This window comes from Heterobasidion irregulare (genome assembly GCF_000320585.1).
Source record: "Heterobasidion irregulare TC 32-1 unplaced genomic scaffold scaffold_04, whole genome shotgun sequence".
Lineage (NCBI taxonomy): Eukaryota > Fungi > Basidiomycota > Agaricomycetes > Russulales > Bondarzewiaceae > Heterobasidion > Heterobasidion irregulare.
In genome coordinates, this window is record NW_009258200.1 from 50,547 (window position 1) to 62,902 (window position 12,356).

A 12,356-nucleotide genomic window follows, 5' to 3' on the forward strand; every position below is an offset into this window, starting at 1 on the left:
TCCATCAAGGCTGTTAAATATATCCACAAGTATATCTACAAAGGTCCTGATCGTGCTACACTTCAGATTGGAGACATTGATGAGATTAAGGACTATGTGGATGCTTCCTATATTAGACCTATGGAGGCTTGCTGGAACATTTTTGAATTCCCAAGGCATCTGGAATCCCCCACAGTCTATCGTCTTCCTGTCCATCTCTCTAATGAATAGCAGGTCTACTTTGATGCTGATGATAATCCTGAAGAAGTCTTAAACAGAGACAGGTCCCAGAAAACCAAGTTGACTGAATGGTTTATTGCCAACCAAAAGTTCCCTGCTGCTCATGCTCATACCTACCAGGACTTTCCTCTTCACTATGTCTGGAACCAGTCAAAGAAAATATGGACTCCACGTCAGCGGGGTTCTACTATTGGCAGAATGTTATTTGTCCACCCCTCTGCAGGCAAATGCTTTTACCTCAGGGCGTTGCTCACCATTGTTAAAGGTGCCAAGGACTGGAAAGATATCTGCACTTATGAAGGCATTGAATATCCTACCTATCGTGATGCTTGTTTTGCATATGGCCTTTTGGAGGATGATGGAGAGTGGGATATGGCCTTGGCTGAAGCAGCAGACATGCAGACTGGAACTCAACTTAGATCCCTCTTTGCCACCCTCCTTCGCTTCTGCATTCCTTCACAACCTCTTATTCTTTGGAATCGCTACAAGGACAAAATCTGTGATGATCTGCATGTGCGTCTTACTGCCATGGGCTTTCCTAATCCTACTCAAGAGGATGTCTTTGATTATGGCCTCTATCTGCTAGACAAAGTCCTTACTGGAATGGGAAAGTGCCTCATTGACTATCCTCCTATGCCTTTGCCTCTGCAAGATTGGAACCAAGCGGCAAATGTGCTTCTTCAGGATGAGCTCAACCATGATTATGTGGCTCTTTGGGAACAGGTCAGTTACCATGCATTCTTCAAAGTTGACCTTGAGCTGACCTTGCACTTCAGGTGGAGACTAATCTATTGACCTTCAATGCTGAGCAAAGGAATGCCTATGATGCTGTCATGCAGTTAGTCCAGTCCAACCAGGGCCAAGTCTTCTTTTTGCACAGTGCTGGAGGTGGTGGAAAGACCTATGTTTGCAACACCATTGCTGCCTCTGTCTGCTCTTAAGGCAAGGCCGTTCTTTGTGTTGCTTCTTCTGGCATTGCCTCCTTGCTTCTGGATGGTGGTCGCACTGCTCACTCTCGCTTCAAAATCCCCATTGAGGGTCTCAATGAGCGCTCCTCTTGCTCTTGGGAGAAAAACTCTGACTTTGATGGTCTTATTCATCAGACTAGGGTGGTTATTTGGGATGAGGCACCAATGCAGCACCACTATGGAATTGAAGCTGTTGATCGCACTCTTCAGGATCTTATGGGCAACCCTGCTCCTTTTAGTGGTGTTACTGTGTTGTTTGTTGGAGACTTTTGTCAGACCTTGCCTGTGGTTCCTAAAGGAAGCAGAGAGCAGATTGTGGCTGCATCTTTGCGCAAGTCCTCACTCTGGAATCACATCCAACTTCTTACTCTCAAACAAAACATGCGTCTAGACCAGATTCCTGAAAGCAATGCCTTTGCTCAATGGCTCCTCAATGTTGGTTCTGGCCATAACCTTTGTCGGCTCTCTATAGGCCTGACCCTAGTTGTCTGTGGCGAACTGTGGAATCTAATTAGTTCACACCTTTGTATCTGTGGTATCGTTAGCGCTGAAGAATCCTTGTTCAATGTCCACACCAATCAATCAAATCATGTTCTATTGCAGTATTAATAAGGGGAACACGACAGCGGTGGCAAGAAAGAGCTAACACAAGATCAAGAGCAGTAGCCATGAAGACAATACAACAGCGAATTAGAGGATACATGAACAGGTCTGGTCCGAAAGTCTCTGTCAGAGCCCAAACCTTCTGGTGGCTCACTCTGTGCCTCCCTACTCCGGAGGGGAAGCCATGTCCGCCACTTTGTCCTAGTCCGACGAGGCACACTCCGCAAGGCCCACCAACGACACATTTGCCCACTGGATGGCCTTACCCAAGTCCTGGCATTTGGTCACTCCCTCCAGCTGCCCCAGGACGGTATGCTCGCCCTGTTCCAAGGTCAGGACCGAGCTCATCGACAGTGCTTCACCCCATTCACATCCTGTCCGGTTCCATCGAGTCCATCGGACATCCCCCCCATGTTCAATCATCATGTCCTGCACCTCGCGTTGCATACCAGGCGCAAAGCAGCCCTGCCAGGCCTCAAAGACAAAGATCTTGGGTATCCTACCAGTCTAATGCCAACTGGTCAGCATCACACGCTGATGAGCGCGCCACCTCTCTAAGCGCCGGGACCCCGTTTTCGCAGTTCTACGAGCACGAGCATGCTGACCTCAGGGGATACCCCAGACACCACCGGGTGGCCCCGCCGCCCAGAGCGATTCCCTCCGATGCCCACGACCTCAGCATTATGGTATCGGGCCGACACGGTCTTGTCTCGCACCCCTCAGTCATCGCCTCGCATCATCTCACTCAGCCCCCACGCGTATCGCACGACGGCCTCGAGCCTGCTGCACCCGCAAAAGACCTCGCCAAGCTCTCGCCATACGCCTCGTAAGCATCGACTGCACGGACCGCACCGCGAGCAGCTCCGCGACGCGATATCGCAGAGAGCTTTATCGCGTGCGCTTATTGGGTAGTACAGGTCCCGTGATCCATGGCCCCTCCACCTTCCTAGAGTTTACCTCGTCTCACCGCTACACCTCTTTACTAAATATCGCTTTGTCTCGCGACCGCGGCGCGACAGAACCTCGCGGTCTGCGAGCACCTCTGCGCGTGGTTTTTCTTTATCTTTCTATGTTACGGTCTTGGCGCGATATCGATTTACTTTACCTTACGAGTTCGCGTTTACTATACTCACTTTGACTTACTATAAATACCTGCCTACGACACTGCAATACACCAGTTTCGAACACCCCTCTGTTTAGAGCTCAACTTCGCACGAAGATCTCGCTCATATCGCATCGTACCGACATCGCACTCGCTCGATTTAGCACTCGTCGCCTTCATCGCCGCTATTGTCAGGGCCTTCGTCGCTGCCCTTGAAGTTACCTTGGTCACTCGCGCCTTGGCCCACGGTCCACCACTTCGTTTCACACGAAAGTATTCTCTCGTGACCTCGCATCACCTCGCTAGATATCTCGATATCTCGTAGTACGTATCTCGCGCCCCGTCTCGCAACTTACAAGGGTCCCTCGATATTTGTAGTGAAGTCAGCTCCCCGCCTACCCTGTGTTTAGTGGTGTGTTTTGTGTTGTGTTACGCACACAGAGCCATCGCAAGCGCATCATTTTGGAGCCCACCGCGAGGGGTTGACTTTCAAAATTCCACCGAGGGACCTCCGACGATCTTCCCGACCCACCGCCGAACGCAACGAGATCCAAGAACTTATCGCCAGCTTCAGTAACCTCGGACTCGACGCCGATCTCAGCCTATTCACGGACGCTGACATCGTGCCTTACCACCTCTCCCACCATCATCTTCTTGACTCAGATAACTCGCCGACTCCTTTATTGCCTTCACCCCCACTCGAAACTTCATTCTTCCTAACACCTCCTTCATCCCCAAATCGTACTCAACTTACACCCATCTCCCCATCGCTCGATCTGGCCCAGCTAGAATCCACTCTGCCATCCCCGATCTTATCCCGCCATCACTCGATATCTTCATCGCTTAGTCACACTCCCGAGAACTCCACCCCAACTTTTCCCGCGCCCACTTCTACTCCACTCACAATTCCACGTCCACTCATAACCTCTTCACACCCGCCTCACATTAGCGCTATGACTACCCCTTCCATGCCAGCCCGCGGCGATAGAACCGCACCCACTTTCGACCCTCGCCAACCTCGGGAACTCCGGCGATACTTCTCGGACCTCGAATTCCACTTCAATCGATCTACGGTCGTCGACACTACAGAACGCAAAAAACACGCCTGCCGATTCCTCGATGTCGACACCTGCGAGCTCTGGGAAACCCTGGCCGAGTACACCAACGCCGCAATGTCCTACGAAGATTTTTGCAAGGCAGTTTATCGCCTCTACCCAGGATCAGAAGAAGAGAGGAAATGGTCAGTGGCGGATATGGACAAGTTGGTCGGAGAAAGTAGCAGGATAGGGATTTTATCGCTCAGCGATCTAGGCGAGTACTACCGCCAGTTCCTCGTGATCACCTCTTTCCTCCTCAGCAAGGATCACATCTCCACCGCCAAACAAGGTCGCGCCTTTACCCGCGGATTTCAGCCCGAATTATGGGGCCGCATCTCGCAACGCCTCCAGCTCAAGTTCCCAGATCACTTTCCCGACGACCCGTACCAGTTACAAGACATTCACGACGCCGCGAGATTTATCTTACATGGCACCTCGTCGACATTTCAACTGGCCTCCGCCGACAGTTCTCGCGCGACTCGCAGAACGAAGACCGAACCATCGATAAAAACCGAGGACCTCGCCACCATGTTTGAACGCATCGCTGAAACCTTCATCAAAGCACTCGCAAACCAGCCCGCACAAGTCTCGACAATGTCACAGCCACCACGCGCGCGTCGCGATCCCAGTAGCTCGGACCGCTGCATGTTTTGTGGAGGACCCGATCATTTGTACGTGAATGCGGTGAGGTTGCTGAATATATCAGGGTTGGGAAGTGCAAGAAGAACACGGAAGGAAGGATCGTATTATCGACAGGCGCATTCGTACCGCGAGAAATTCCGGGTAACAACCTCAAGGATCGCGTCGATGAATGGCACCGTCGCAACCCCGGCCAGATCGCCACCGGCTCGATGATGTTCACCGTCAACGCCCCACCAGCACCATCGGTCAGCATCGCCTCCCGACACGATTCTCCCTCGCTCCTCGACGCAACTGCCATGTACCAGTTAACGGACGTCGAGAGGATTCAAAGCCTTGAACGCGAGCTTTTCGCGCTACGCACCCGAGGAGGCGTCAGGACGCGAGCCCAGGCCCAGGTCGACCGCGACAGTCGGGAAGATACGCCCGAGGTAGACAACCGCCACTCGATGTCTCCTACCCCGGCGGTACCTCGAGAAGCGCCAGCCCACCAAGCCGCAGCCTCGACAAGACCTCGCGCACCGGCGCCGGCAGAACCTCCAGTATACCCATTCGCCAACGCCCCCGACGCCACCTACGCGCCGCCTCGCGATCGCAACATCGGGGCACTACCCAATGGTTCCGCATTCAAGAAAGATGGTCCGGCATACAAGACGACGGTACCCATCTATGATGAGAAAGTCGCCTCCGAGGTCTATAACCGGGCAATGTCGACACAAGTGACGCTTACTCAGCGCGAACTCCTCTCGCTCGCCCCAGAGGTAAGATCTCAAGTTCGCGAGGCAACATCGGCAAGGAGGACACCTCCCAAAGACCCGAATCAAGTCAGGACGTTATACCAAGACGCGGAACTTCCCTACGCAATCGACGACCTCGACCCACCGACATCGACAGTCTCCTCCTTCGCGCACATAATCCACCAACCAGAGACACCTCCGCCGGGATCTCTCGTGGTGCCCGATTGTTACGAACAATATCTCAGCTCACTCTCACCCGGTCAGATTCCCCAACCGCTCGTCGTCGCTAAAGAATCTTCTGCTTTAAGATCGATCATACCCCTCGTCGACCACCAGCAACTTGTCGAGTGCGTCATCGACCCAGGCTCACAAGTCATAGCAATGTCGGATGGTATCTGCAACGAGCTCGCCCTCATCTACGATCCAGAGGTCGTCCTCAATATGCAGTCGGCTAACGGAGAGATCGACAAATCCCTCGGTCTCGCGCGTAACGTCCCCTTCTTAATAGGCGATATCACTCTTTACCTCCAGGTACACATCATTCGCAACCCCGCCTACGATGTACTCCTCGGTCGACCTTTCGACATTCTCACCGAGAGCATCGTCAAGAATTTCGCCAATGAAGATCAGACGATCACAATAAGCGACCCGAACACCGGACGGAAGGCAACGATCCCAACGGTTCGACGAGGCCCACCGAGAATTCTCTACCGCGACAACTCGGGTTTTCGGGACTCGAGGAATTGATCGACGATCAAGGAGAGGCCGTGTTGGTTATTGCTGAAGACCCATATACCCAGAACTCCTTTCATATCGAAGCCATTTCTCCATTCTCGCGCTCACCTCGTCTCCTCGATATTAGTCTCGCCTATCTCTCAGCCTGCGATCCGCGGCACGAAGCCCTCAAAAACATCTCTCCATCTCTCCTCTACAAGTCTCTCCGCGCTACGTCTCCCGGTTCTATTCCGTCCCCCACTTCTCTCCCGCCCCCGTCTACATCTCTATCTCGTATTGCGTCTCGCCGCTCGGTTCCCATTTTGCCTCGCTCGACGTCACCACTGAATCTCTCTAGCCCAGTCGCAATTTTTGCGGCCAAAAGAAAATACAAGCCTGTCGCTTTAAAAGTCCGCCCGGTACTAGCCGACCTTCCCGACAAATTTCGCATCGTCCGCAACATTCGAGGCGACCCCCTTGCAGACCTACCAACCCTCACGCCCAACCCCCCTCCATTCAAACCGACTGGACGATATACCTCCGAACGACGCGACCTGATCAACCAAGTACACTCCTCCGACTTCCTCTGGCCGGCAGAGCGCGAGCTTATGCACCACTTCATGTGTCTTCAACATCTCGGGTTTGCCTGGGACGACTCAGAACGCGGACGTTTCCGCGAGGATTTCTTTCCCCCAGTTAGCATGCCTGTTATCGAGCACAAACCGTGGGTCCAGCGCAATATGCCAATCCCGCCAGGAATCTACGATGAGGTCTGCCGGTTAATCAAAACCAAGATCGCGGCCGGCGTTTACGAGCCCTCAAACTCCTCGTACCGATCTCGTTGGTTCACGGTGGTGAAGAAGACCAACAGCACCGCGACCGGGACCAAACTCCATATCGTCCACAGCCTCGAACCGCTCAACGCGGTCACCATACAGCACTCAGGTGTGCCTCTGTATACCGATCAAATCGCTGAGCAGTTTGCAGGTCGCGCTTGCGGAGGGATTCTCGATCTCTACGTCGGGTACGACGAACGAGGTCTCGACGAGAAATCACGCGATTACACGACATTCCAGACCCCGTTCGGAGCACATCGCCTCGTCACCCTTCCGATGGGATGGACAAACTCGGTGCCTATTTTCCATGACGATGTTACTCACATCTTGCAGCCCGAGATTCCCGACACAACAATACCCTTCATCGACGATGATCCCCTCCGAGGTCCAGCCACGCGATACGAGACACCTGATGGCGGTTACGAGACGCACCCCGACAATCCTGGCATCAGGCGATTTGTTTGGGAACACTTCCAAGGCGTCAATCGAGTCGTCCAGCGCATGAAATACTGCGGCGGGACATTTTCGGGTCATAAGGCGACGCTATGCGCGCCCGAGATCATCGTCGTCGGGCACCGCTGCACCTACGAGGGCCGACTTCCCGAGGAATCTCGAGTTGAGAAGATAGTCAACTGGGGACCTTGCCGCGATCTCTCGGAAGTACAGGCATTCCTTGGAACGATCGGCGTCGTCCGCATCTTCATTCGTAACTTTGCCCATCGAGCACACCCTTTAACAATGCTCACTCGAAAAGACTTCCCTTTTATCTTCGGACCTGAACAGATCGCGGCGCAAGACGATCTCAAATCAGCACTCCTTTCCTCGCCCGCCCTCCGCCCGATTGACTATTCCTCACCAGCCAATGTCATCCTCGCAGTCGACACCTCGCACCTCGCGGTCGGATTCCACCTCTGCCAGTGCGACCTCGACAATCCGCGAATCCGGTACTACGCCAGATTCGGCTCCATCACCCTGAACGACCGCGAGTCAAGATTCTCGCAGCCAAAACTAGAGCTCTACGGCCTGTTTCGCGCTCTCCGAGCTCTCAAGATGTACCTCATCGGGATCCGTAACTTGGTCATCGAGGTGGACGCGAGATATATAAAAGGAATGCTAACGAATCCAGATCTCGAACCAAGCGCGAGCATTAATCGCTGGATCATCGCCATCCTCACATTCCATTTTACCCTCGTCCACGTTCCCGGCGCCTCGCATGGGCCCGATGGTCTCTCGCGTCGACCGCCGCAGCCAGGCGACCATCCCGAGGCTGACGACGACTTCGAAGACTGGATCGACAACCTCTACAGCTTTATGCACCAAATAAACAACCCTCAACCACCGCCATCAGCGCGCCAGTGCCTCACCATTCTCGCGAACACCATCACCGACATCGACGATAACATCCCTCCACCTCTCAATTACTCCAACATTCCTCGCACCAGCACAGCGATATCGGCGGACGACCGGATCATAGCAGTTAGGAAATGGCATTCCAACCTCACACGCCCGAGCGGTCTATCCGACGCTGAGTACACAACATTCCTCCGATACTGCGCTGAATTCTTCCTCGCCTCGGACAAGCTATGGAAGAAAGATGCTCAAGGCCGACATAAGCTCGTCGCGCCGCCCGACCACCGTGTTTCCATTCTCGCCTCGGCCCACGACGACGTCGCGCACAAGGGCTTCTTCGCCACTCGCGTCCTCATCGCGGAAAGATTCTGGTGGCCGCTTATGAGGCAAGACATCGCTTGGTTCATTCGCTCATGTCATCTCTGCCAGATTCGACAAACACGCAACGTCTTGATCCCTCCAGTCGTCGCATTGCCGGCGCCTCTCTTCGCGAAAATGTATATGGACACGATGCACATGCCGATGGCAGGAGGCTTCCGATACCTCGTTCAAGGTCGATGCTCGATATCGCACTATCCCGAGTTCCGCATGCCCCGCAACGAGACCAGCGCCGCCCTCGCCGACTGGATCTTCGAGGATATTCTCTGTCGCTGGGGCACCCTCGTTGAGATCGTTTCCGATAACGGGCCAGCCTTCGTCAAAGCTCTCACCCATCTCGCCAAGAAGTATCACATTTCGCACATTCGAATATCGGGGTACAATTCTCGCGCCAACGGCATTGTCGAAAGGCCGCATTTCGATGTCCGACAAGCTCTCTTCAAGGCGGTCGATGGGGATCAGTCGAAGTGGAATAGAGCGGCACCGTTTGTTTTCTGGGCCGATCGCATCACTGTCCGACGTCGCATGGGTTGCTCACCATACTTCGCCGCGACAGGAACTCATCCCCTCCTGCCCCTCGATATAGCGGAAGTAACGTACCTCCTTCCACCACCATCCGAGACAATGTCGACCACCGACCTCATCGCCCGCCGAGCAATCGCACTCCAAAAGTGTCGCGCTGACCTCGCTCGCCTCCGCACCGCAGTCATCGCAGCACGAGTTAAAGCCGCCATCCGATTCGAGACCGACCACCAGGCGACAATTCGAGCATTTCATTTCGATCTCGGAGACCTCGTCCTCATCCGCAACACCGCCATCGAGAAGGCCCTAAACCGCAAAATGCGACCTCGCTACTTGGGACCCCTTCTCGTTATATCTCAGAATCGCGGCGGTGCTTACATTCTCGCAGAATTAGACGGCTCGGTACTTGACCGACCGATCGCGGCCTTCCGCGTCATCCCCTACTTTGCTCGCAAGAAGCTCGACATACCCGACCTCGACGCACTCCTCGACATCTCTGCACAACGACTGCGCGAGATGAAGGCCACCGTGGACGAGGATCCTGAAGAGGAGGGCCTCCGCGGCGACGAGATGGACGACTCGGAGGACGAAGCTTCGCAGCGGGATATCGACACAGTATCCGATACCGACGAGCCCACCCACCCTCCCTTCTCGCGCGGGGCGATGTGACTGAGGACAGCCCAGATTTCAGTAGGGAGGAGAAGGACCAGCTATGATACCCTATTTTTCGCATCCCGATCTTTCTCGCAGCAAAGCTTACGACTATTTTACACTTCAGACTCGGACTAGCGAATATCGCACAGTTACTTCGACGGTTCTCGCACCCGGCATTTCCTCTTCATTTCAAAGTCGCATTAACGAACCTTATCGGATTTGCGCAAAACCGAAGGGTTTTACGCCTGTGATGATCTACTGAGGCTTTCCCTAAATTCTATATTCTCTCAAATTCCAGTTTAGAACGTTATCGCTTACCATCGAGACATCTACAACAGATCCCTATTATACGACGACTTCAACCCCACACGCGATACGTCTTAATCTATCTCCGACATTTCTCGCTCACCAAACAACTTTTAGACTCTAGCGAGACTTTACTCGAGTGTTTCTTCCCGATTTTTATCACAAATATTGCTAAAACCAAGAAAGAAGTACTTTTACATTTTGCATCGAAACTTATATATTACATCTAAAAGCGTCCGAGGTGCTAGTCGAGCACCAACTCCACGCTACCCTCGCCATCCTCGTCCTCGTCCTCCGACCCCTCCGGCAACGACGCGCGAACGCGCTCCAGCTCGGCGAGCTCAGTTCCGCGCGCCTCGTGCTCGGACAACAAATAGCGGACCTCGCTCTCGGTCCGAGCCATCCGCCAACGAAGGATTTCGATGTCGCGGTCCACCGTCCGACGAGTCCGGAGTTCACCGCGCGCCGCGCGCGCCAAGCGACGAGCAGGCCGACGAAGGTCGTCGGGAAGGAAGCGGGCGGAAGAGGAAGAAGCGATGGGCGGAGGAGGAGAGGAAGGGAGAGGAAGAGGGACGGTGTCCGAAGGGGTCGAAAGGAGCTTCGTCCATCGACGGGGCCCGTCGCACGACTTGCGATTGCGACGACACTTGAGGCAGTGCGTCGCATCGCCCGGGACGCGGAAACAGACGAAGGGGGTGACGAAGTGGGAACAATAGGTGCAGGGAGGTTCGGCCTAGGAAAGTCTGAGGAACAGGAGGAGAGAAAAGGAGAGGGGAAGGAGCTCACCTGCTGCGCGCCGGGAGGCAACTGACCAGGGACGATAGGACGCCCATCCGTCTTTCGCTGACGTTTCGCAGCATGCTCCTCTGCTTCTCTATCAGCTTCGGCCTTCTGCTGCGCCGGGGACTTCACAGACATCCGCGCAGGAGGGGCGCGACGCTTGCCCTTCCGCTCTTCATCCACGACCTCGCGCCGCTTCCCTTTCCGATCCACTTCCACGACCTCCTCCTCGCCATCGGGAAGGAAGAGCCCAGTCCCGGAAGGCACAGGACCCTCCCCTCGCACGGACAGCGCAGCGGTCGACGCCCGCAAGGAGTCGATGGCGTCGCCCGTCCGTAAAACGGGCGCCGCCATCTCGACATCGCCATCACGCCCCACTACCCGATCCTTGGCACTCACCACGCTAGGTCCCGACTCCGTCTCCAGCGGCTCGGCCAGACGACGCTCACTCTCCTCTCGCGAGATGGAACCACGCACATACAAGCCCATGATCTCCCGATCACGAGCCCTCCGACGCGCCTCTTCAGCGACTCCGCGCGCAACGCACTCTTCATCGGCCAACCGGCGAGCTTCCACCTCGGCGACACGAGCAACCTCGGCCTGAGCAGTAGCGGCGGCGGCGACCTCAGCCTGGATGCGCTCGTCACGACGCGTCGCACGCGTCCGCAGGATGCGTGCCCCCCACGCTAACCAGTCATCGGTCGCGTAGGTCTCGAGGGTGTCCTCGGCGCTATCGAGCCAGAGCGCGAGCTGCGAGGAAGGCACAAACGAGGGGATCGCCTCCAGGCTGGCCTAGGAGAGAGGGGTCAGCACGAGAAAAAGAGAGGAAAGAGAGGACGCACCAGGGTACGGGCAAAGTTTTGACCCCAGATCATGAAGTCCTCCAACTCGGCGGGATGCTCGGGAGACACGTCGATAAGGTCGGACAGGGCGGAGACGAGGAGATCGACGAGGGACGATGGCATCGGGAGAGAGTTTTCGCGGAAGCAGAGTACGATCGAGAAAGGCCGGATTGGGAGGGAGCAAGGGACGCTAGGAAGACGGGAGCAGATGGTGCGTTGAACTTGGGTGACGCGTACCCTGACCAAACAGGAACGAGTCCCAGCCACATCGGCAACTCGGGCCCCGCGCCGACCGGCTACCTCGACAGCCACAGCGTATTTTTTCCACGCCACTGGCATCTGTCCGACATTGCTTACTGTATCCGCCACCGAGTCACACCTCCGCTCCCACGCCACCACGACGATCCCACGCCACACCTTGACGCCACCGAGCACAGCCGACTTCTGCAGCACACGTGCATCTCAGCCACTAGGTCACACGGCACGGGACTGACTGAGGACAGTCAGGATTTCAGTAGGGAGGAGATGATGAGCGCGCCACCTTTCTAAGCGCCGGGACCCCGTTTTCGCAGTTCTACGAGCACGAGCATGCTGACCTCAGGGGATACC

At 55.2% G+C, this 12,356-nt stretch overlaps 6 protein-coding genes across 6 annotated transcripts; 5 read left to right on the top strand and 1 right to left on the bottom strand.

The window, feature by feature from the left end:
- Nucleotides 1-3,845: 3,845 nt before the first annotated feature.
- On the top strand, nt 3,846-4,844 carry HETIRDRAFT_165205 (uncharacterized protein; the record flags this gene model as incomplete). The annotated part of the gene is made up of 1 exon (XM_009546445.1): nt 3,846-4,844. The coding sequence occupies one exon, from the start codon at nt 3,846-3,848 to the stop codon at nt 4,842-4,844; it is 999 nt and encodes a 332-aa protein (XP_009544740.1).
- A 749-nt stretch (nt 4,845-5,593) lies between these two features.
- On the top strand, nt 5,594-6,025 carry HETIRDRAFT_233167 (uncharacterized protein; the record flags this gene model as incomplete). The annotated part of the gene is made up of 1 exon (XM_009546446.1): nt 5,594-6,025. A coding segment is annotated over one exon (432 nt), but the record flags the coding sequence as incomplete, so codon positions are not given.
- Nucleotides 6,026-6,462: 437 nt separating this feature from the next.
- On the top strand, nt 6,463-6,678 carry HETIRDRAFT_244296 (uncharacterized protein; the record flags this gene model as incomplete). The annotated part of the gene is made up of 1 exon (XM_009546447.1): nt 6,463-6,678. A coding segment is annotated over one exon (216 nt), but the record flags the coding sequence as incomplete, so codon positions are not given.
- A 141-nt stretch (nt 6,679-6,819) lies between these two features.
- On the top strand, nt 6,820-7,155 carry HETIRDRAFT_314923 (uncharacterized protein; the record flags this gene model as incomplete). The annotated part of the gene is made up of 1 exon (XM_009546448.1): nt 6,820-7,155. A coding segment is annotated over one exon (336 nt), but the record flags the coding sequence as incomplete, so codon positions are not given.
- Nucleotides 7,156-7,416: 261 nt separating this feature from the next.
- On the top strand, nt 7,417-9,834 carry HETIRDRAFT_315702 (uncharacterized protein; the record flags this gene model as incomplete). The annotated part of the gene is made up of 1 exon (XM_009546449.1): nt 7,417-9,834. One exon carries the CDS (start codon nt 7,417-7,419, stop codon nt 9,832-9,834), a length of 2,418 nt encoding a protein of 805 aa, XP_009544744.1.
- A 535-nt stretch (nt 9,835-10,369) lies between these two features.
- HETIRDRAFT_450286 (uncharacterized protein) lies at nt 10,370-12,337 on the bottom strand (the record flags this gene model as incomplete). Its single annotated transcript, XM_009546450.1, has 6 exons — nt 10,370-10,858; nt 10,912-11,697; nt 11,748-11,937; nt 11,985-12,043; nt 12,105-12,191; nt 12,326-12,337. 6 exons carry the CDS (start codon nt 12,335-12,337, stop codon nt 10,370-10,372), a joined length of 1,623 nt encoding a protein of 540 aa, XP_009544745.1.
- Nucleotides 12,338-12,356: the final 19 nt, after the last annotated feature.